This window comes from Dipodomys ordii, unplaced genomic scaffold (genome assembly GCF_000151885.1).
Source record: "Dipodomys ordii isolate 6190 unplaced genomic scaffold, Dord_2.0 Scaffold63, whole genome shotgun sequence".
NCBI lineage: Eukaryota > Metazoa > Chordata > Mammalia > Rodentia > Heteromyidae > Dipodomys > Dipodomys ordii.
Genome location: NW_012267279.1, coordinates 8,712,533 through 8,737,103, shown reverse-complemented (window position 1 = coordinate 8,737,103; position 24,571 = coordinate 8,712,533). Strand labels below are relative to the sequence as shown.

Below are 24,571 nucleotides of genomic sequence, written 5' to 3'. Positions count from 1 at the left end.
GCGTAAATGATTTCCAATTTCCAATCACAGTACAGTTTTCACAGTTGTCCTAATGAAGGGAAATCTGACTCACAGACTTTATCCTTCTGCTCTCAGGAGGGCTTTATAAAGTTTCTGGAGACCACCCTCACCTTGTACCAAGAGCATAAAGGGAGGAGCACCGACCTTCATGGCTCTTCTCAGCTCCTGCACGTCATAGAGCAGGGTGGGCGTCATCATGCCTATGATCACCTGCTCAAAGTTGCCACTCAGTTCCGATTTCAAGTCATCCATCAGATCCTGCAACAGAAGAAAACAGCTTGGCTTAAGTGCTGCAGTGGCTTAAAGGAGCCACTGGCCAAATGTGGTCTGAGATGTCTGAGGTCTTAAAGGGCCGCTAGGGGTCAGGCAAGGTCAAAGCTTTCTTTTCATTATCTTTCTCTTGCAAGTGAACATGGGGTTTTCTCAAGGATTCTTGACATATCTACATAACTGTGTTTATGTCAAAGGGCTATTAAAATGCTCCTCACTTCTAACTGTAATCTTATAAGACCAGATTTTCTTATATACCTCAACCACACCACATATTACAACAAACTGAATGCAGAAGCAGTTTGAGAATCCAGCAGGATATTAACTAAAGAGATTTGCAAATATAACATGTTTGCCTTCTCTTTAAGTATTATTTTGGAGATTCAGGCATAGTGGTGTACATCTATAATCCCAGTATTTGGGAGGTTGAGGCAGGAGGGTCAAGGTCAGCTGGGTGCCAGTAGTTCCTGCCTGTAAACCTAGTTACTCAGGAGGCTGAACTGTGAGCACCACAGCTGAAACTCATAAGGCTCTTATCTCTTATTAACTACCACAAAAACTGGAAGTAGTGCTGTGGCTCAAGTGGTAAAGCACTGGTGTTGAACAAGCCCTAGTACTGGCATACACACAAGAATGCACAACTACAGCGACTCTTCCTGAAGAATTAACAGACATGTAGCACAAACACTCTACATAAAGGATTGCTGATTAGTACTTCAAAAAAGAACATTTAATACAGAAAAATCCAAATTTACCATGCTTAATAATCTACCTAATCACATGAAATAAAATACAAGTGATTCTAAAAAAAAAAAGAATGCACAACTACATAGTGAGATCCTGATTCAAAAGAAACATGTAAAAATTACTTTGAGTATATAGCTATTTTTCATAGAAATAATATTTTATTGTTATGATCATCATCATTATTATTTGTCGCTGTACCTGAGCTATGGTGCTCAAGGCTGGTGTTCTACCATTTGAGCCACAGCTCCACTTCTGGCTTTATAATAGTTAATTGGGGATAAGAGTCTTGAAGACATTTCTGCTCCACCTGGCTTTGAACCATAATCCTCAGATCTCAGAGTCCTGAGGAGCTAGGATTATAGGCTTGAGCCACTGGCGCTCAGCAACTTTTAATTTTTAACTATAAGTTAACTACGTATATTAAAATTTCCTCATTTTGATTTTTACTATTACTAAATATCAATTGTTATCATCCTCAGAAACTAAAAAGATCTCAGTTTAAGAGTATAAAGAAGCCAGGTGCTGGTGGCTCACGCCTGTAATCCTAGCTACTCAGGAGGCTGAGATCTGAGAATTGCAGTTCAAAGCCAGCCCGGGCAGGAGAGACCATGAGACTCCTATCTCCAATAAACCACCAGAAAACCGGAAGTGGCGCTGTAGCTCAGGTGGTAGAGCGCTCGCCTTGAGCTGAAGAGCTGAGGGACAGCGCCCAGGCTCAGAGTTCAAGCCCCATGACCGACAAAAATAATAATAATAATAATAATATAGCCTGAATGTATTTTAAGTCAATATTCATCTATGACATTTTATTTTTATTTTTTTTCTTCTTTTTTTTTTGTCGGTCATGGGTCCTGAACTCTGGGTCTGGGCGCTGTCCCTCAGCTCTTCAGCCCAAGGGTAGCGCTCTACCACTGGAGCCACAGCACCACTTCCGGCTTTTTCTGTTTATGTGGTGCTGAGGAATCGAACCCAGGGCCTCATGCTTGCAAGGCATGGACTCTACCGCTGAGCTACCTTCCCAGCCCCATCTATGACATTTTAAACACTTAACATTTGTAAGGATTTCTGCCTATAGAATAAAATTTTTATCCTGTCTATGTGTCTATTTTTGTAGTTGTTTACATAAGGTATTGAATTATATCTTTGTGATCATTCATGCTTATTTCTTAAGGTTCACTTCTTAAAAAGAAGTGTAATTATTTGGATAAAGAGCCAAATTCTAAACATATATGTTCATTATTTCCTCTTAGGCCAGGTCTGGGAGTTTAAGAATCTTAAGATCATCTGACAATAAGGACCTCAGTTGTTATTCAATCCAGATCTGTCTTTCTTACAAACCTGATTTCACCACATTTTATGTTACCCTACTGTGCATATTTTAATATCTTATTCATACATATTCAGTGAATTAATGGATGGACTTTAATGATAAATTAATGCTTATTTTTATTAATGCTATGATCATGTTTATTTATTAATGTTGATTATCTTAACAAATTACCGTCAAGTTACTTTAGTTCTGAGGCTAAATATCACCCAGAGAAGATGAATTAGGGTGACATACCTCTCTGAATGTGGTGCTATCACCTCAGAGGCCAGGGGCCAGGATAGAATAAAAGGGGAAAAAAGAAAGACTGCTAGCACATTCTCTCTATCTTTGCTTCCTCACCGCCATGTGAGCTACTCTGCTGTGCCCTGTCCAATCTGCCATGAGTTACCAAAACCTCTGAAATGATGAGTCAAAAAGAAATATTTCCTTCCCTTAAAGTTGTTTTCTCAGGTATTTATTTGGTTACCATTCTGAATAACAAATACAAGGTGTGTCCCTCAATTGATGCTCATCAAAGAAAGAAATATCCCCTACAAATGAGTTTATATGGAATCGTTTGGGCATTAAATCCTAGGAGAGCTTATTTAGATATGTTAGTCAGTTTGGGGAGTGTTCATCTTCAGGGCCAGTCTTGCCTGTTTTTGAAAAGAACAGAGGTTTAGCACACATAGTAACTAGAGCCTGCTAGGGCCTGGGGGAGAAAGGACCAAACTTGGCTTTGAGCCTGTGAATCAACAGCTCCTAAAAATTACTTCTGAATATATCTACTAGGAAAAACTTGTGTGTAAACTATTCTTGTATGCTTGTTTTTTCTTTAAGTGTGTCTTCAAAAGGAATTCTTTAAAACATTAAAGAAAATTTTAAAGTTCTTTGGCAGTAATGGCATTTAATCTCACAGTCTCATGCTTGCAAGGCAGGTGCTTTTTACCATTGATTCATACCTTCCAAAGTTCTAAAAGTATTTTTGCTTTTAATTCACAGATAATAGTTGTATATAGGTGTGGGTGGCATATGACAACTCAAAACATGTATATCATATGTAAGGATCAGATTTATTACCTGATACATTTATCATTTCTTTATGTTGAGAACATTCATAATCCTCTTTAGTAGCTACTTTGAAATATTCAATGACTTGTTAACACAGTTGTTCCTATTCAACGGGTCCCTTATACCTGGTGAGATCTCCCTTCCTACCTTCCTCTCCTCATCCCCTCCCTCCCTTGACTCCCTCTTTTCTAGGTTTTGGTAAACAATTATGTCTAGAAATGTTTGTGAATAAGACAAATGATTTGGCTTTTAAAAATCAAGGCTACTTCAGGCATGTAGCTCAGGGAGAGGCCCTATTTCCATGTGGCCTGACCAGTCCCTGGTCGCACACCAGAACAGAAGGGACTACACCTACCCTGCCAATAGTGGTCTTGTAGGCTGTCCTGATTTCCTGGCGCTGGGCAGTGTTGCGGTAGGCCAGGACTCTGATAATGGCGTCCTCATCGGTGCCTGGGGATGAGAAAGACAATGAAGGACTGGGGTTGGAGAGAGGAATAAGAAAGTTTCCCCTGTGAACACTGTTTACCCAGACAAAGGCTGAGAGTCTGCTAAGAAAAAAGGTCCTGGAAGTTGGGCACGGTGGTACACATTTGTAATCTCAGCACTTGGGGGCTGAAGCAGGGAGAGTTTGAGTTCAAGGCCAATTTGGGCTATAAAGTGAGAGAGATCCAATCTCAAGGAGTAGGAATAGGAGAAGAAGAAGAAAGAGGAAGAGGAGGATAAAGAGGCTAAGGGAAGGGAGGAAGGGAGAAAAAGGAAAAGAAAAAAAGGGAACAAGTCCATCTATGTTAGTGGAAACTGGCATTAATCTCCTATCTGTAAATGTGAATAATCATGCTCAGGAACAGCATTCAGGCCCTGAGTTCAAGCCCCATACCAACAACTGCAACAAGAAAATTAGTAAGACAATAGATACCACCGACCCTTTATTTTTTAGTGCTCTCAGCTGAGCACAAGGCTCACCTTTGCTTACCTCCTGTTTATGTAAAAGATTCTACCTTTCCTTTAGTTGGCCAAATTTGAATCCCTGGAAATAGCTTTGATATCTTTTATGTCCTTCTTCCTCCATATTCAAATTCTCTCTAAATCATGCAAAATCTTGCTCTGCAACCTGTTTTGCATGTCTACTCTCTTTTTAACTCCTTACACTTGTATAGACCAGTTTAGGATCTCAGGGTTTCTTCTTTGACAACTACTAGTCTGTTAACTACAATCCTTACCTTTCAATCAGTCACCCCAGAGCTCTTGCTATGTTCCTTTTCCAAACAACAACAACAAAAAAAAAACAACATCAAGTCCCTTGTCTGCAAAAAAAAATCCAATGGCCTGTTGGGTATACTATAGGATTGTAGCCTGACATGAGAGGCTCTTTATGAGCTCCTGTTCTATACTGTAAATATCCATGCAAAAAGATTGCACATAGCCTAATTCTTGGGCATAGTTCTTGAGTTACTGCACTCTGTGTGTGTGTGTGTGTGTGTGTGTGTGTGTGTGTTTGTATGCTGGTCCTGGGGCTTGAACTCAGGCCTGCTTACTGTCTCTGAACTTTTTTTCTCTTATGTCTAGTGCTCTACTGCTTGAGCCACAGCTCCACATCCAGCTTTTTGGTGATTAATTGGAGATAAGCGTCTCATGACCTTTCCTGCTTGGGCTAGCTTTGAACCTTGATCCTCAGATCTCAGTCTATTGAGTAGCTAGAATTACCACTGTGAGCCACCTGTACCTAGCCAAATTACTGTATTTTACCCCCTGGACTGTACTCTATTCTACCATTACCATTCTATTGGCTTAGATGTTTTCCTAGATTTACCATTATGATTTTGGCACTTGTGGTTTCCTAACAGTACCTTTGGGCCATCACTTCATATCTGTGGCTCCATGAGTAGCTTTCTCTGCAGCATCCTTGGGACCAACATCTCAGAAAGCTCCCAATTAACCTACTCCTGCTTTACAAGCATTTCTCACTGAAGGTCACCTTTCTGTCACTGAAGGTCATCATTCTGTGCATTTACTGTGATTAGGTCTCAGCTCATATTCCTTTTACCTGAGACACATTCTGCCTATTGTAACTCATCTCTCAAGGTCCATATCAAATTATCCATCCTCTAAGAAGCTTTGCCTGATGCTCCTGAATGAAATGTAAGCTCCTCTCCTTGAATCCCAAAGGGATCTTATTGATGATCCTGCTAGCATTATCATTTAATGAACCGATCGATCTCAGCTATTTCTGTGTAGGCCTTAACTGTAATGCTAACATCTATGGATTATTTGACCACCAAGACTAGGTTTTAGAAAGTAATGTATTATTTTTATTTATTTATTTATTTTACATTCTCTATTGGCCCACCCAGATCAGCCACTGAAAAATGATTGGTTGTGTCAAAATGTCCTTACTTAGCATTTTTGCACAAGGCTGATGCTCTACCACTTGAACTATAGCTCCACTTCCAGCCTTTTGCTGGTTAACTGGAGATAAGAGTCTTTTGGATTTGTCTGCTCAAGGTGGCTTCATTCTTAGATCTTGGCCTCCTGAGCATCTAGGATTACAGGTGTGAGCCACCAGTGCCTGGCATTTTCCTGCTTTTTGATTTGAGAATTCTGAATGCTATGGGGTCCATAATCATAGTGTTCTTGCTATATACCAATATAGCTAAGCTCCTTATACTCCAGGTTCTCATAAATCTTATCACATTTTTTGGGGGGGTCCGGTCGTGGGGCCTGAACTCTGGGCCTGGGCGCTATCCCTCAGCTCTTCAGCTCAAGACTAGTGCTCTACCACTTGAGCCACAGTGCCACTTCTGGCTTTTTTCTTTTTGCTTATGTGGTGCTGAGGAATCGAACTCAGGGTCTCAGGCACGCAAGGCAAGCGCTCTACCACTGAGCCACCTTCCCAGCCCTCCAGGTTCTCATAAGTAAAGTGAGTTGCTCTCAAGGTTTAAAACAAGTAATTCTCTCAAAGACTGTCTTTATGCCTCACACAGTACAGCTACTACTGTACATGTACACAGTACATCTACTACTATTGTTACTCTTATTAATATCAGTATTATTATTGAATCTGAGTAAAATAAAGTCTTTCTGGATAGAGGAATTGCAAAGTAAGGGATAGTGGCCAAAAGTTTTTACCCAAATCTTCAAGAGATCCTAAATAGCAGATAAGAACCAGGGAACATTTCTTTGTCCAAAAAGTTCACCCAGGCAAAGTTTTAGAAGCAGGGACTAGGCCAGGGTAGCCTGCAGCGTACCCTAACAGTGTGCCTATCTTTAAGAACATAATTGAAGGGTAGGGCCCTGAAATACACCATTAACCTTGTACATGAAATGTCTTACTCTGCAGGTTGGTTCTGCTGCAGCAGCTGAGGCCATTGCTGTAGCCCCAAGCAGAGGAACTTAAAAAGAAGGAGGTGGATTCCAAGTTGGCAGGCCTGAGCTGGAGACCAGGCATTGCCAAGTGTGAGCCATGGCTCAGTTTGCAAGAGTTTGCAAGAGTTATGTGACTTCTTTGGAACTTTGTTAAATGGGGCAAAAACTATAGTAATCACTGCTTTTACTCACTCATAGGGATGCTCCCTCTATCCAGTGAGATAATGTCTGTGGATGTGCTTTGAAAACCTTATATAACTACACATGTATCAGCGTAATTGAAAAATAGCATTCACAGGAGGTGGAAATCTAAGGATTGAAGTTCAAAGCCAGCCCAGGAAAGAAAGTCCCTGAGACTCTTATCTCCAATTAACCACCAGAAAACCGGAAGTGGTGCTGTGGCTCAAGTGGTAGAGCAACTCACCTTGAGCTGAAGAGCTCAGGGACAGAGCCCAGGCCCAGAGTTCAAGCTTCATGACCAACAAAAACAAACAAAACAAACCATCCGAAGATTTGTGCAGAAGCCAGGTGCCGGTGGCTCACACCTATAATCCTAGCTACTCAGGAGGCTAAGATCTGAGGACCACAGTTCAAAGCCAGCCTAGGCAGGAAAGTCCATGAGACTCTTATTTCCAATTAACCACCAGAAAACTGGAAGTGGCACCGTGGCTCAAGTGGTAGACAGTCACCTTGAGCTGAAGAGCTCAGGGACTGCGCCCAGGCCCAGAGTTCAAGCCCCATGACCGACCAAAAAAAAAAAAAAAAAGATTTGTGCAGAGATTCATAATATAATTTAAAGCACACTTAAGCAATTGGGGAAATGTGTAATAAGTACATTAAATTTTCAGTCCAGCATTAAATTACAGAATCAATGCGTGCCCTCTGTTATAACTCAAATCTGAAATGTCCTCCAGAGGACCATGTGATAAATAAAGGCTTCGTCACCAGCTTTGTGTGCTAATAGAAAGCGACGGAACCTTTTAAGAGGTAAAGCCCAGGGGCTGGGAAGGTGGCTCAGTGGTAGAGCGCTTGCCTTGCATGCCTGAGGCCCTGGGTTCGATTCCTCAGCACCACATAAGCAAAAAGAAAAAAAAAGCTGGAAGTGGCGCTGTGGCTCAAGTGGTAGAGCGCTAGCCTTGAGCTGAAGAGCTCAGGGACAGCACCCAGGCCCAGAGTTCAGGCTCCACAACTGGACCCAAAAAAAAAAAAAAGAGGTAAAGCCCATTGAGAGGAAGCTAAGACCTGGGGGAAGGGGAAGATGGTGCCCTTCAGGGTCTATTGACTAAAGGGATCCTGACGCCCTCTTTTTCTTTTCTTCATCTTTGGCTGCAAAGAGGAACAACTTCTTTCACCCTGCACTCCTACCATGATGTCTGCCTTTCCACAGGACCAACCAACCCTGGACTGAAATCTCCCTAATTATCAGCCCCAAATAACCTTCCTTCCTTTTAAGCTGAGTATCTCAGGCATGTTGTTATAGTAACATAAAGCTGATTAAACTCTTGCAGTACTTTTATTTTCCAGATCTGGGGATTGAACTTACTACCTCTTACATGCTAGGTAAGCACTCTACCACTTTAGCAACACTTCCTTTCCCTGATGTGTCTGGAAAAGTCAACTTGTTCACAAAGCACCTTCCTGGGTGTCTGTTAGGTACAATGCAGGACAATATTCACCTCCCACAGGATACTTACTGAGGTGACCCCACACACACCAGAAGTAGGACATCCAAGCTACTCTGCACCTGCAGAAAGTCCTTCCTGCTATCCAGCCACACTCCCTCTTGCTTCAAGGAACTTACCCTCTCCCTTGAGCCCTCCTCCCTTGGGAGAGAAGCCCCCAAGAGTACCCCAATTCATGTTATCCATCATTTCCCCTTTGAACTGCCAACACACTGTAAGAATGAAACAAGCATTAAAAGCAGACCTCTCACTAGAGAGAAACTCCAGGTTAATTATTAAAGAAACTTCTCGGGAGATGGGAAGGGATGGGAAGGGGAAACAAAGGAGGCGGCAACAATGCTTGGTAAGAAATGTACTCATTACCTTGCCCATGTAATTGTAACTCCTCTGTACAGTATTTTCACAATTAAAAAAATCATAAAAAAAGAAACTTCTCAGAAGTAGGGACTCAGAGAAAATTAAAGCGTTAGACAGGTTAAGTGTAGTAAATAACAGTGAAACTCAGAGTCAGAAGCCCGGTGCCGGTGGCTCACACCTGTAATCCTAGCTACTCCGGAGGCTGAGATCTGAGGAACACAGTTCAAAGCCAGCCTGGGCAGGAAAGTCCATGAGACTCTTATCTCCAATAAACCACTCGAAAACTGGAAGTGGTGCTGTGGCTCAAGCGGTAGAGCGCTCGCCTTGAGCTGAAGAGCTGAGGAACAGTGCCCAGGCCCAGAGTTCAAGCCCCATGACCGACCAAAAAAAAAAGTGTAGAGTCAGGAAACCTGGAGGGTAGTTTGATTTTGGAGATGATAAGTCAGAAGTTTGGAATGTATTTTGATAAAGGTCAGCTAAATCCTTCTCAGGAGTGTCACAAAGGGGAAGTCTGGAAACGTAACTTTTGCTAGGGTGACTTACTGCTTTGTTTACTGAACTTGTAACTGTTATTTGTGATCACTAGCTGCTAGGCCTGCTTGCTATCACCGACCCCACCACCTGTGAACCACCTGCCTGCCCCTCTCAAACCCTGCCGCAAGAGAGCTCGGGGCTGATCTTCACTGTCTTAGTATAGTGAAGGTCAGACTCTGAGGCTAATAAAGGTTCCTAGCCTTATTGCCTGAGTGTTGGTGATTCCTTTCGCTGGTTGTGGGTTCGAGTCCCACCGGCCTAGGGAAGTTGGGATACTTCACTTACCAAGTCCTTTCATGGCCTTCCTCAGGGCCTGGGCATCCTCGGTGGCACTGAATCCTGAAGCGGCCTTGATGGTACCTCCTTTGGTTGCCTGAGAACATGGAGAACAATGTGACTGATTGACAGCCAGCACCTCATTCAACAAATATGCTAGATACCTACCAGAGCCCTGACTCTACATTGGTGCTGCTGATACAGGAATGGCCACAGGAATGAGGCTCTTGTCCCCATGGAGCTGATGCTCCAGTTGAGGAGGAGGCGCACGGTAAACAAGTAAATAAAGATTCTGTAATTTGCCTGGTGGGAAGAAGTACCATGAAGCAGACAGGAACCTGCTCCAAGAAGTAACATTTAGGCAAGAACTAACTGAACAGAAAAATAACAGATAAGAGAGAACTAATTGGCGGGGGCTGGTGGCTCACCTCTGTAATTCTAGCTACTCAGGAGGCTGAGATCTGAGGATCATGGTTCAAAGCCAGCCTGGGCAGGAAAGTCCATGAAATTCTTATCTCCAACTAACCACCAGAAAACCAGAAGTGGTGCTGTGGCTCAAGAGGTACGGCATGTGCTTTGAGCTGAAGAGCTGAGGGATACCACCCAGGCCCAGAGTTCAATCCCCATGACCAACCAAAGAGAGAAAGAGGGAGAGAGGGAGAAAGAGGGAGAGAGAGAGAGAGAGACAGAGAGAGAGACAGAGAGACAAAGAGACAGAGACAGAGAGACAAAGAGACAGAGACAGAGAGACAGAGAGGCAGAGAGACAGAGAGAGAAGCACACCATCTACTTCAAAACTTCAAAGGCCCTGAAGCTGGAACTTGATTGTAAGGAAGAGCTAGTGAGTCAGTGTGGCTCAAGTTAGAAAGGAGGGAGTTGTTAAGATTTGTTACACCATTGACTATGAAGTAATTTTGTCCATTCAGAAGGAGAGAGAGAAAGAGAGAGAGAGAGAGAGAGAGAGACTATGGTTTAAGAGATTTAAAAACGGCATATTTAAAGACAAAGATGGGGCTGGGAAGGTGGCTCAGTGGTAGAGTGCTTGCCTCCCATGCATGAGGTCCTGGGTTCAATTCCTCAGCACCACATAGGCAGGAAAGGCCAGAGGTGGCGCTGTGGCTCAAGTGGTACAGTGCTCACCTTGAGCTGAAGAGCTGAGGGACAGCGCCCAGGCCCCACGACCAGACCCCTCCCCTCCCCCCCAAAAAGGCAAAGATATCAATCATGAAGCTTAAACTTTTACACTGTAAACCCTAAAACTGGACAGTTTCAGGCAAATAAACCCCCAGCAGGACAGGTCAAGGAAAAGAAGAGTTTCATCTCTAACTGTGCTCCTTGTTACATGAAGTCCCTCTGCCGCCATGATTAAAACCTGCTCTGGTCTGCTGAGGTCTCTGCCTTCTTTCTCTAGTTTTGTCCACTTGATCTTTCCTAATATGGATGACTCATTTTCCTAACTGTCGCAGTGTGATGGTTATATATAATTTACAGAGGAAATGATCAGATATTTGAAATCTGCTCTGAAACAATACTGATAGGAAGATAAAGAAGAAACAAAATTGACTGTGAGTTAATAATTACTGATACAAAAAGGTGTCCTCATAACATTGTTTACTTTTGCAGAAACTTAGTTTCTATGAGATAAAATACATCCAGCTCTCCCCTACCACCAGCCAAAAAAAAAGTTCAAGAGAAAAGAGAAGAAAATCAGAAACATAGGCTGGGGGTTGGGTGGGGGAGGGTTAGGTAACCCTTCCAAGCTGGGTAAGGAATTTGCTTTGATTCTAAGTGCAGAAGGTAGCCAAGACAGGTTCAGCAAGGAGATAGTGTGTGCGATCTGATTTGCATTTGAAAATGCTCACTCCTGCTGCGAGGAGACACAGAGAACAGTTGAGAACAGTTGAGGGTCTTAGCCAAGACTATAGATGGGAAGTGATGCTAGACTAGGGTGAAATAGCTAAGACAGAATCAGTCAAACTTGGCAGCCATTTCTGAGCATAGGCAACAGAACTTGCTGGTAGGCTGGTGTGGGAGGTGAGTAACCAGTACCACTCTACATCTGAGCAAAGGAGTGCCAAGCGGTATTTTATCCAGATGGGGAAAAAAGGGAAGACTACTAGATTTGGGGTAGCAGTGAAGGTTGGGATTTAGACATTCTATTTTCAAAATATTAACTTTGAGATGTCCATTCAACATCCATGTGGAGTTGTCAGAAGGACAATTGGCTATAGGAGATTCTAGAGGTCAAATCTAAAGCAATACATTTAGGATGCACTGGCCTTTGGATAGCATTCAATGAGACGATCCAGAGAGAAAACAAAGAATGAGAAGAATAGAGGACCTAGGACATGCCTGAGTCTCCTGGACATTGTAGGTCCAGTAGATAGAGAGCCTATCAGGGATGACTGTGGACCCGACCTGGAGGTGGAAGGAAGCCTGAGATACTCTGCCATCTAGAGGCTGAGAACAGAACTGCAGTGAGAAGCGTCCTGGGTAGAAGCTGAAGTAGGAGAGACAGAAGTTCATTTTTTGAATCTGTATATTGGGAATTCTTACATCAATTAACAGAATTGTTGTAATAAACAGGGTGGGTTGGGAAGGTGGCTCAGTGGTACAGTGCTTGCCTGGCATGCATGAGGCCCTGGGTTTGATTCCTCAGCAGTACATAAGCAGAAAAAGCTGGAAGTGGCGATGTGGCTCGTGGTACAGTGCTAGCCTTGAGCTGAAGAGCTGAGGGACAACGCCCAGGCCCAGAGTTCAGGCCCCACGACCGGACCCCAAAAATAAAAAAAGTAAAAAAGTAAAGAAACAGGGTAATATAGAAAAGCATTTAGCAGAAAACTGAGGAAAAAGTAAATACTAAAATGAAAACTTCAACTAGATGGTTATCACGGTCACTATCATCATTTAAATATGACTTCAACAACATCTCCATAATAAATGCAATAATGCAATCCTTCTATTCTGCCAGTAACCTCAAAGATTGTTCATTTCACTCTATATAACTCAAACGTCTCTGAAAACATTTTAGATATACTTAAATAGACTAGCTTTTAAACATATGATCAGCCCTGGAGAAGACCACAAGTTCAAGGCCAGCCTGGACCTTGATAAACACACAAAAAGATGTGGCCTTGTAGAGAATTTTTAAAAATAAAACAAACCAAAAAGAAGAAGATTAAAATCTTTATAGTTTAGAGTAAGTAAGTAAGTATTTATTTATTTATTTATTTGTAGGTCATGGGGCTTGAACTCTGGGCTTGGGTGCTGTCCTTGTGCTCTTCAGCTCAAGGCTAGAGCTCTACAGTGCCACTTGTGGTTTTCTAGTGGTTTATTGGAGATAAGAGTCTCTTGGACTTTCCTACCTGGGCTTGGCTTTGAACCTCGATCCTCAGATCTCAGCCTCCTGAGTAGCTAGGATTACAGGCGTGAGCTACTGGTGCCAGCAAAAGAGTAAGTAATTTTAGTATGGCACTGGAGTACATAGTTTTAATGCTATAAAATATAGCGTAAAGATGTTAGTATAAAGATGAGATATTACAGGGAATACATAGCTTTCTTTTCTTTCTTCCTTCCTTTCTTTGCAGTACTGGGATTTTGAACTCAAGGTCATATGTTTGCTAGGAAGGCACTTTGCCACTTGAGCTATACCCTCAGTTCTTTTTGTTTTACTTTTCAGATAGAGTCTCCTTCCTTCCTTTCTCCCTTCCTTCCTTCCTTCTTTTTTGGTCCAGGCTGGCCTCAGATCATGATCCTTCTATTTACATCCCCTGCATAAGGTTGGTGATAAGACACACAGCACCACATCCAGTTTATTGGTTGAGATACTAACTTCTTTTCTTTTGACTGGGTTTGAACCTCCATTCTTCCAATCTCTGCCTCCTGAATAGCTAGGATCACCAGTCCAGGATCCCCATGCCTGGCCTTGGAGATGTAATCTTTATATCCTATTCCACTTATAATTTTATTCTAAGCATTGTCCTATACGGGTGGGGAATAGAGCAAAACACAAAACATTTATGTTTTTAAAAATCACTTTAAATGTGTTTGTGACTCTAAGTATCACTATTCCACAATACTGTGAAATATGTGAAATTTATGTAATCACCTAATCTCAATTAAAGAAAAAATGTGAGAGAAGGGATGGGTTAAGAGAAATGGGTGACAATGTTGTCAGACACCTTGTATTCATATACTGTTTTGTAGATTGGGAACTTCTTTGTAAAACCACTTAAAGATAATAAAAAAAATTATAGTGAAAAAAAATCACTTAGTCTTGGGGTGGTGAGGGGGAAGGGAAAGTAGGAGAAAATTGAGGGAAGGGGTAACAAGGTTGACAAGAAATGTACTTATTACCTTACTTATGTAAGTGTAACCCCTCTGTATATCACCTTGACAATAAAAAGATATAAAAATAATAAAAGAACCACTTAGTCTAATATAAAATGGGAAATACGTATGTGTTTCAGTGTTGTGATTGAATTATGTGATTTTTTTTCTTCTAAACATGTCCTCTATCTGCCCAGTAAAATGAGTTAGGATGAACGAGCAGGGTCTGGGGGAAAGATGAGGGCAACTAAGGTGATTCTTTACAACTCACTGCAAGATTATGTTGCTCCTGTCTTTGCTGCAGGAAAGCTATATGCTTGTTGAAAGGGAAGAATAGTATTCTATTATTATTATTATTTTTTTTTGCTAGTCGTGGGCCCTGAACCCTGGACCTGCACACTCTCCCTCAGCTCTTCAGCTCAAGGCTAGCGCTCTACTACTAGAGCCACAGGACCACTTCCATTTTTTTTTTGCTTATGTGATGCTCAGGAATCGAACCCAGGGCCTCAAGAATGCAAGGCAGGCACTCTACAACTGAGCCACCCCTCCAGCCCTTATTCTATTAACTTTAAGCTCTCAAAACTAGTACGGATCCCTAGTAGCACCAAGAATATTTCTGGGTAAATATTTTTCAGCCTAGAGAGAATCAAGCAACAAGAAATGGATGATCAAATCATTAAGGTTTGAAGTGAACATGAATAAGCCTTTGTCAGGGATCATGAAAAAAAAATTCTAGAATAAAAAAAAATGAAGCTGAGCATGGTGGCTCACTCCTCTAATCCTAGCTACTCAGGAGGCTGAGATCATGGTTCAAAGCCAACCAAGGAAGGAAAGTCCATGAGACTCTTATCACCAACTAACCATCTAAAAATTAGAAGTGCAGTTGTGGCTAAAAGTGGTAGAGCGCTAACCATAAGCAAAAAAGCTCAGGGACAGTGTTGAGGGCCTGAGTTCAAGCCCCATGACCAAAAGAAAAAAAAGTTTGAGTATATTCTTGCTGGCATGTTGGTTCATGTCTGTAATCCCAGCTACTAGGGAGGTAGAAATCAGCCTGAAAAAAAAGTTGAGACTTCATCTAAATCAATAGCTGGGTGTATGGTATGCATCTTCAATCCCAGCTACTCAGGAAGCATAGATAAAAGGATCACAGTCCAGGTCAGCCTGAGCATAACTGTGAGATTCTATCTGCAAAATAACTGAACCAAAAAAGGGCTGTGGGTGGCTCAAATAGTAGTCACGTTGTTAGGTAGAACATCTGCCTAGTAATGTTGAGGCCCTATATTCAATCTCTAGTACCATTTTTTTTGTGTGTGTGGTTGGTTGTAGGGCTTGAACTCTGGGCCTGGGCGCTGTCCCTTAACTCTTCAGCTCAAGGCTAGCACCACTTGAGCCACAGTACCACTTCCTGTTTTCTGGTGATGAATTAGAGATAAGAGTCTCACAGACTTTCCTGCTCTGTCTGGCTTTGAACTGTGATCCTCAGATCTCAGCCTCCTGTGTAGCTAGGATTACAGGTGTGAGCCACTGGCACCCAGCTCCATTTTTTAAAAAAGCATATATTCTTATGTGTTCAGGATAGTTTTCTTATCCATCTTTTTAAAGGAAGTCATCTAGAGCTGGCAGAGGCTCCAATTCCTTTCCAGGTGTTACGATTCTACTCCTATTATTTTTTTCCAGTTGGAGCCAGGATTGGAACGACCCATTTATCAGGAACCTTCTTTAGGTAGGAGGGCAGCAGATGGCTCGCCTTAGCGGAGCCGTGTTCATAGCCAAAAGGTTCAGCTTCCTCCAGTGCTGAACTGAACAGAACTCTCAAAGGGATCTGATTCCATGCCTGGCTAAAAGATCAGATAACCAAGCTCTGCCGGATCTGGTCACAGTTGAAAACAGGAGATCAATGGGGAACACCTGTTGCTAGGAATCACCCCTCAATGCACCTGAAATGATGGGGCTATCAACTTTGGTTGATAATAGTAGGGCATGCTTTTTATTTGCCTAAGAGTTGTAAAATGAACATGAGAAAACTGTAACTTGTTTCTATATTATCAGGATGTGAACTGGATCCTGTCTTTGAGTTAATTTCCAGGGTCAAGTTATTCATCATCTCTGAAATGATGAATAACTAAATGATCTTCCAAAAAAAAAAAAGGAAAAAAGAAACTCTCTTTTCATGTCCTCTCCCCTCCCCTCCGCTGAGCAAACAATGCTTTGTTTAAAACAGTCCCAGAGTTCACATTCTGTACCTGACGGTGGCTGGCACCAGATAGAGGGGCGAGGCACTCCACAACTTACCATGGCCATGGTGAAGATCAGAGCCAGTCACCTGACAGGAGCTTCTCTGTGGAAAAAGCAAAGGGGAAATTACTGTGATGAAGGAAGTGATATTAAAATCATTACTCTGTTATTTGCACATCGTTAAGCCAAACGGAAATGACACATATCTTCATGTAAAGGTAGTTATGTATTAGGCATAGAGTCAGGGGTCAGGCTAATCATTAAAGAGAAACTGTTAGAATGGTCAGGTTTATTATGCCAACAAAATACTTTCCTAGTTGCTCTTCTGTTTGGAGACACACACTATAGAAACAACTCCTGTTGGTTCACCAGGTCCTTAAACTACGTTGCTGAAAAGCACTGACTTGTCACCTGGACCCATGAATTCATCTAAAGCAGGAGGAAAGCTTGGCATCCCTGCCTCCATTTTGTGTCTGTCTTTGCTCTAAATTATTCTTTCTACAGTTACTTTGTCATGAGATCTGGGAAGCACAGGACTTATTGATAACATGTTTAGAAGCAGGCACGGAAAATATTGCTCCAAGAAAAGAAAAACAGAGAACTACAAGACAGACTACCTGTCAGGCAATGATGACTTGTTTATCCTCACAGACAAAGACAGAGATATTTTCCAGGCCCTTCTTAAGAAAACAAGGACTAGGGCTGGAAAGGTGACTTAGTGGCAGAGTGCTTGCCTTGCATGCATGAGGCCCTGGGTTCAATTCTTCGGCACCACATAAGCAGAAACAAAAAGCTGGAAGTGGCGCTGTGGCTCAAGTGGTAGAGTGCCCGGCCTTGAGCTGAAGAGCTGAGGGACAGCGCCCAGGCCCCACCACCAGACCCCCCCCCACAAAAAAGAAAAAAAAACAAGGACTAAAGCCAGTCTGGTGGTTCATACCTTCAGTCCTAGCTACTCAGGAGGCTGAGAACTGAGGATCATAGTTCAAAGCCAGCCCAGGCAGGAAAATTCATGAGACAAGCACCAGAAAAGCTGGAAGTGGAGCTGTGGCTCAAGTGGTAGAGCACTATCCTTGAGCAAAAAGGCTCAGGGACAACATCTAGGCCATGAGTTCAAGTTCCAGGACCATCATGAGAAAAAAAAATCATGTACCACAACACACCTGTGACCAGAGATGCTTGATCATTATGTATAACCCACTCTCTCTCCACTTCTTGGTTTATTTTAACCTAAAGCTCACATCTATATCCAGAAGATGGCTGAAGATGAGCTGACATCTTCCTGTAGCTGCCTGTGTCACATGACATTGCCCTTCTTTGCCCTTTACTATATTTCTTTATTAGGTATATTGGAGTGAGTGATCAGACCTGACATGTAGAGTCTAGAGCCTCAAATTGGTTTCAGCTTTCTTACTGGATTGAAGCTGGACATACATACTAAACTGTATGCTCTGATGAAGTGTCCATATGGAGACGTGTCCCACTAAAGAGAGAGGGAGAGAGGGAGAGAGGGAGAGGACAGACCAGCAGTCTAACCAACATTAGAATCTGTTCATTTCACAATGGCTACTTTGACTGCTGCCATCTCAGGATTATTCTGTCTTTTATTGCAGCCTTATGCATTCAGTTTTGTCCTCAGTTTCCAGCACTTCCTCCTCACCAAAAGAATTTTTCAGTGCATAAGAAAAAGAAACATTTGGAGTGTAGATTAGGTCCTTTGTTAGGGTTCTTACAACATACTGGGCAAGTCCCTGAGGAGTACGCAATCTGCCTCCTTTTCCATATCTAAGTCACATGGATACAACATCATTGCTAACCTTTAGTTAGATCCTTGACACTCAAATCCTAGAACCAGAAGTTTGAGTGCCTCAGGAGTTTGTTAAAAATGCAGAATTAGGCCAGGGATAGTGGTTTATGGCTGGAATCCTACCGTGCAGAGAAGGCTGAGGAAAAGGATTGGGAGTCTGAGGCTAGCCCAGGCTATATAGCAAGGCTCTGCCTCAAAAACAAATACAAACAAACCACCACCACCACCACCAATAATAATGATGAAAGCAGACCCTCACCTTCTCTCCCAGACCTACTATTAGAATCCTCATTTTAGCAAGATTTTGGAAGCATTTGTCTGCCCAGTAGTTTGAACAACACCAAGGCTAGATAACCAGGCTGAGGATCACTTTCCAATGATAGCTTAGTCATTTTTAGCTCACTTTTTTAATCATTTGAGTTTTGTTTTGGTTGTGCTCACTTCTCATCTTCTAGATTTTCTCATGCCTAACTCTATTCGTGGTTTTCACCATTCATGTGAACTGATCTCAAATTACCCAGGGGTTCAGCCCCTTCTTAGGAGATAAGCCTGATAGGTTCTGAGGTACTTATGTGAGCATAGTCAGAGGTAGGCCCAAAGATCAGGCTGGAAAGTAGGAGGAAGTGACTGGTAAGGAAGGGCCTTGTTTTCCCAAGTGAGGAGTGTAGCCTTATATTGTAATGGGAAAATAGTGGTAAGCTTGTTATTTGCAGAGAAATTATATGAAAACAGAAATGCTTTCAAACGGTACTAAAGTATAGGATAGACAGGAGTGACAGAGACTAGAATGGATGTCAAAGGGTCAGGAAGGCTTGCAAGAAAATCCAGGGGTCAGGAAGGCTTGAAGAATGACTACAGAAAAAGTCAGGGAGAGGGGAACAGGTATAGGGTATGGCACATGGAATATAATCTTGAGGACATTATTGGATGTTGTGATTCATTGACTATATAAACATATTCATTCAATTACCAAATATCCATGACACAAGTATATATTCCAGGTACTACCCTAGTTGATAGAAAAAACACAGTATATAAGACAAAGAACCTGCCTTCAAGAGCTTATAGTCAACCAGGAGAGGGTCAAAAGATAAACCAGTGTATATATAAGACCATTTCAGATACTAGTAAGCAGAATGTATAACAGGATAATGCTACACAGTAGGGGTCAGCAGATTACATTAGCTCATGGGTCAAATTCTGTCTTGTATTCTACATGCTAAGACCAATCTTCATTGTTTAAAATAGTTGACAGAAAAGCCAAAAGAAGGATATATCATGATATATAGGGATGATATAAAATTTAAAGCTCAGTGCTGTTAAGATGCCTCTGTACATTTTAAGTCTGGCTTAAAGGTTTTTCCATACACAATACTATAACCTAACCTGATAGGCAAATAGACTACAACCTACTCCTTTAACAAGTAGCTACACTTCAGTCAATCAGAAGCAGTCAACTGTTCAAGTCACCTTCAAATAGACAGATAAAAGCTATAACCTATGAGGCTATCTCTTTTTTTTTTTTTTTTGATTTTTTTTTTTGGGTCTGGTCGTGGGGCCTGAACTCTGGGCCTGGGCGCTGTCCTTCAGCTCTTCAGCTCAAGGATAGCGCTCTACCACTTGAGCCACAGCACCACTTCCAGCTTTTTTCTTTTTGCTTATGTGGTGCTGAGGAATCGAACCTAGGGCCTCAGGCATGCAAGGCAAGCACTCTACCGTTGAGCCACCTTCCCAGCCCCAGGCTATCTCTTGTACCTCACTTCCTGTTTAATGTCTGTCTGTCACTCTCTTTCTTTTTTCTAGTTATAAATAAAATCTGTTGTAGGGCCAGATATTCTATTCTTTTTTAAATCTAGGCTGCACCTGGTTCTAGAATCATAAAGCCAATTAAGATCTGCAAAAGGAGATTTATTGAAATTTTATCTCTTAACAGTTACCATAAATAGAGACCTATTAGTGCATAGCTACCTCCGTTTATTTATGTATTTTCTGGGGCTGCTTTTATGCTTACAAGAGCAGAAATGAATAACTGTGACAGAAACCATAGTGTCAACAAAGATGAACATATTTACTTTTCAGGACAATTTTGTTAGCCTCTAACCTGGAGGATGCTGTCATCAGGATACTAGGAAAAGGCTGGCCTGGACAGGGTGAGTTTGGACAAGAGGTGATCTAGAAAGTATCTCTGAGGAGATGACATTGGGCTCAGTGAAGTTCTGAATGCATAGGAGGGCTTGTCACTCCTTGGTTCTGAAGGAGAACTCTTTTAGGGAGGGAACAGTGGGTACAAGAATCCTGAGGTACAAATAAGCCTCCAGTGATAAAGACAAGAATGAAAGTTTCCCAAACAAGGACAAGAGTGTCAGAAGGTAAGGATACAGTAGGTCTATGTGCTGCTGTGACTTATAATAAGAAATGGTATTTGGTTTTCGTCCTGCTGGCACAGAATATCTATAATTTCTGGAATTGCTAATTTCCTTCGCCCATTAAGGAGGAAAGGTATATCTGTGTTACTCACAGCAAGCCCCTCAACCACACCTGTGTTTGTGTTCATAATGACCTTTGGAAAGCCCCAAGGTGACTACAGACTGGGAGACTCATTGCAAGGGTAACCAAATATGTGATTAGAGGATTGAAACTTTTACTTTCTCACCTCAGGGAGGAGAAAAGAGCTGGAGATTGATGTAATCACCAATGGCCAATGATTTAATCAATCATAATAAAGCATCCATAAACCCCCAAAAAGATGGATAGGAGAAGAGCATAGGAGTTCCATGTCCCCTGCCACAAACCTTGTCCTATGCACTTCGTCCATCTGCCTATTCCTCACTTACAGCTCTTAATGATAAACCCATAAGTAAGTAAACTGTTTTCCTGAGTTCTGGGAGCCATCATAGCAAACAATTACATAACAAGGCTCCTCAGTTTATAGCCTGTCAGACATACTACATGGCCTTGGGATTTACATCTTTTTTTTTGGGGGGGTGGTTCTGGTCATGGGGCCTGAGCTCTGGGCCTGGGCGCTGTCCCTCAGCTCTTCAGCTCAAGGCTAGCGCTCTACTTCTTGAGCCACAACACCACTTCTGGCTTCTTTTTCTTTTTGCTTATGTGGTGCTGAGGAATTGAACTCAGGGCCTCAGGCATGCAAGGCAAGCGCTCTACCATTGAGCCACCTTCCCAGCCCGGGATTGACATCTTAAGTAGGACAGTCTTGTGGGACTGAACCTAAACCTGTGAGATATGACAGTAATTCCAAGTAGACTGTGTTAGAATAGGTTACCTACTTGGTGTCCACTGAGAATTGGACAATTACTTGGTGTGGGAATTTCATCAATACACATCTGTTGGCTGAAGCTAAGATCACAATACCCCAACGTATGGCACTTAGACATGCTAAGTACCTTGAACTAAAGGAGAATGGAAGCTCTCTCCTCCAACCTTCTCCTACCTCCTGTCTCTTGTCTCCTACATTTACTGCCCCCCAATCAGTCACTGAAACTAGAAATCATCTTCTCTAAAGGGAGGTTATAGTCCCTCTTTGCACAGTAAGCCATAATGCCAGGTAATAATACTCTAACCTTTCCCCGAGTTTCAGTATAGGAGATAGCCATAAAGGAATTCTCTGACCTACCTTGTCTTACAGTAGAGCATAAGTCACTCATTCAAGTGGCCCTGCTCCATACTCAGGTGAAAGGAATGACATCCAGAGTCCAAAATGTCTCTGGACAGATCTAGCTAGCTTTCTTCCCTCAGATGACTCTGACATCTTCTTTTGTTCAATCATGTTATATACAATTGTTTAGTTTTTATAAAACTTAGGCATTAAAAAAGAATTTATTTATAGAGATGCTTGTGTCACCTATAACTCTGATTAAATTACTTTATTAAGCTTTCCTTTTGATAATGTGTCTCTTTTGTTAATAAGAGTGCTGGCGGTGAACTTTATGATGGGTAAAGAAAGACATGCCACTTTGCCGCCCCCACATAATGCCAGATGTACAGTGTTAGGATTATAGTCACCCCTCAGTGTTAGAACAAGAGAGGTATCAGGAATGGTTATCAGATAACTGGTCTTTCCATGTTATATTCCCTTTTATAAAACGGCATACTATTTTTTTAATCTACAAATGTTGTTCAAGGGAGTTACAATTTAATATGTCCATTTATGTGCACATGCATCTTAAGCAGAGTTACCCTTTCTATCATGCTCCCTCCCCCTTCTTCTTATTCCTCCGTCCACCAGTCACATTGTCTCTCACTTCCTTCTTCACATATGCACACTGAGTGTTATGACTGTATTCACCCACTGTTCCCTTTTCCATTCAACACCACCCTTCCAATTACACCATGCCCATTCAAAACATGTTTCAGCCTCTTGATATTCACTTTATTAAACCTCTCTTAATTGTTCAAAAGGTTTATACCATGAAGTTTCACACTTGCATGCACTATATGTAATTTAGTCAGGGTGAACATGTATACACGCACATGCCCTTGTGTATGTGTTGGCCTGGGAGGTTATATTTTGGGCCTATGATACACATATGAAAGAAAACACATGCCCTTTGTCTTTCTGGGCATGGTTTACTTCATTCAATATGATTTTTCCCCCAAATCCATTCATTTCCCTGTACACAACATAACTTCATTCAGAATATCACTTGCTGAAGTTGAAAGCTACCAATGTAACTTAGAGTTAATGAAACTCCCAGAAGACTGCTTCACCGAATGCATGAGGAAAAGCAAACTAATGAGAAAAGCTTACTGTTACCCACAATTGCCTAAATTAAACTAAAAAAGATCATGGAGTTGGGAGCCAGTGGCTTATGCCTGTAATTCTAGCTACTTAGGAGACTGAGATCTGGAGGATCCAGGTTTGAAGCCAGCCCAGTTAGAAAAGTTTGCTAGACTCCATCTCCAAGATAACTAGCAAACTGGAGATGTGGCTCAAATGGTAGAGTGCCAGCCTAGCAAATAAAAGTCAAGCAAGTGTGAGACCTTGAGTTCAACTTAGTACTACAAAATAAGAGGAGAAAGTCAGTAATTCTGAGGCTTTGGCCACTCACCTCAGAGCCACCCACAAGGGAAAAAAATTATGCCAAAACTCCAGAAAATATTGCTAAGAACACTGGTAACCAGAAAAAATATGTTTGGGAGGAAGGAAAAAATCAAGAAGTTGGAAGAAATTGTTTCATTTTGTACATTGATATTGCCAGCTTCCTGGGGAGTTTTAAATAAAAAAGACTGAGTGACACATTTAGGGGCAATGTTTTGGGGTTTGAACGCTACAGAGTAGATAGAACTTGCTTAGGTTGCTGGAAGACTCACAAGTCTCTAGGAAAACCATAGATAGATATCTGTGATGTGGGAACAGAGGATATTCCTGAGGAAACATGAGCCAAGTGAGTTGTATATAAGCTCCCGTAAGTCCCTCTCCCCATACAAATGCTACATGGAACACCTCAGATGCTGCTGCCATTATGAAAGCCACATGGGGCTGGCTTTCTGTTAGTCAGGATATTCCCCTGCTGAAGACACACATTACTAGGGCAAAGTAAATTCAGTGACAAATTAACAAGAGATTAAGAAAAGGCTCAGAATCAAGGGATGACATAGGTTAGAAATGCTCAAATAATTATGAAAAATAACAAATATCGATTAGGATAAGCACTGCTTTTGCTAAAAAACAAAACTGAAACTAATAGGGATACAAAACTTGATAACATAACCAAAATAAAATTTGATATTAAAACCACTGCCTTTTGCAAAAGAACAACAAAACCAAACCTCTGACTACTCATTTAGTCTCATGAATTAATTAAAACCAGAAAAACAAAAGCTTGACAGCTCAGCCTCCATTTTATATCTTCATCCTGAGCCATTTTCTCCTACAGTTAGTTTACAGCCATCTTGAAAGCCAGGAAAGAACAGACAGGAGAACAATCTGCCAGCCATCAATAACTTATTGTAACAAGCCCCCATTAGGTCAATCCTCAGACAATGAACAGCTAGCCTCCCTCAGGCCACCCCTGACTACTAGGCATACATCTGTGATTGAGACTATATATACCTCTCACTCCTAACCCTAACTCTCCAACTCTGGCTTCCATAGGAGAAACACAAAAAAGCCCCAAACAGAACTTTTTGCCACTTCCATGGGACTTCAGCCTTGGCACTATCTTGAGGTCCTGTTCTACAACACATGAGTGATCAATATATGCTCACCTCCTTCCTCACATATATTTCTGGTAGTTGAATGGAGCTACTGCTGATTGGCTAACAATTCTGGCAGACACAGCTTTTAGGAGCCAGGGCTCTTACTTTGCTTTCACGTAGCTTTGCAATCAGTGACAAGTGAGGAGGCAGGGAAGGAGGAAGTCTCTCTCAAAAAAAGCAGCCTTTACTGTGAACATGCCCACACCTTGTTACTCAAGAAGCAGAAAGATGCCTTGAGCAAAGCTTTCGGAAAATACTGAGATCATTACTCAAAAAGCTAGAAATATTTTACTAATGGGGAAAAAGGTTCCATATTTGAACTCTGGGTTTCTTTAGTCAGACAATCTATTTTGAAAT

The 24,571-nt window shown here is 41.9% G+C and overlaps 1 protein-coding gene across 1 annotated transcript in view; it reads right to left on the bottom strand.

Moving 5' to 3' along the window:
• Positions 1-24,323, bottom strand: part of Anxa4 (annexin A4) — a 42,640-nt gene extending 18,317 nt beyond the window's left edge. The window contains exons 1-5 of the mRNA XM_013022551.1: positions 24,224-24,323; positions 16,252-16,297; positions 9,640-9,727; positions 3,774-3,868; positions 166-279 (exon numbers count right to left, since the gene is read on the bottom strand). Coding sequence (XP_012878005.1) covers positions 166-279; positions 3,774-3,868; positions 9,640-9,727; positions 16,252-16,260 — 306 coding nt within the window. The 5' untranslated portion in view covers positions 16,261-16,297; positions 24,224-24,323. The remainder of the gene's footprint in view (positions 1-165; positions 280-3,773; positions 3,869-9,639; positions 9,728-16,251; positions 16,298-24,223) is intronic.
• Positions 24,324-24,571: the final 248 nt, after the last annotated feature.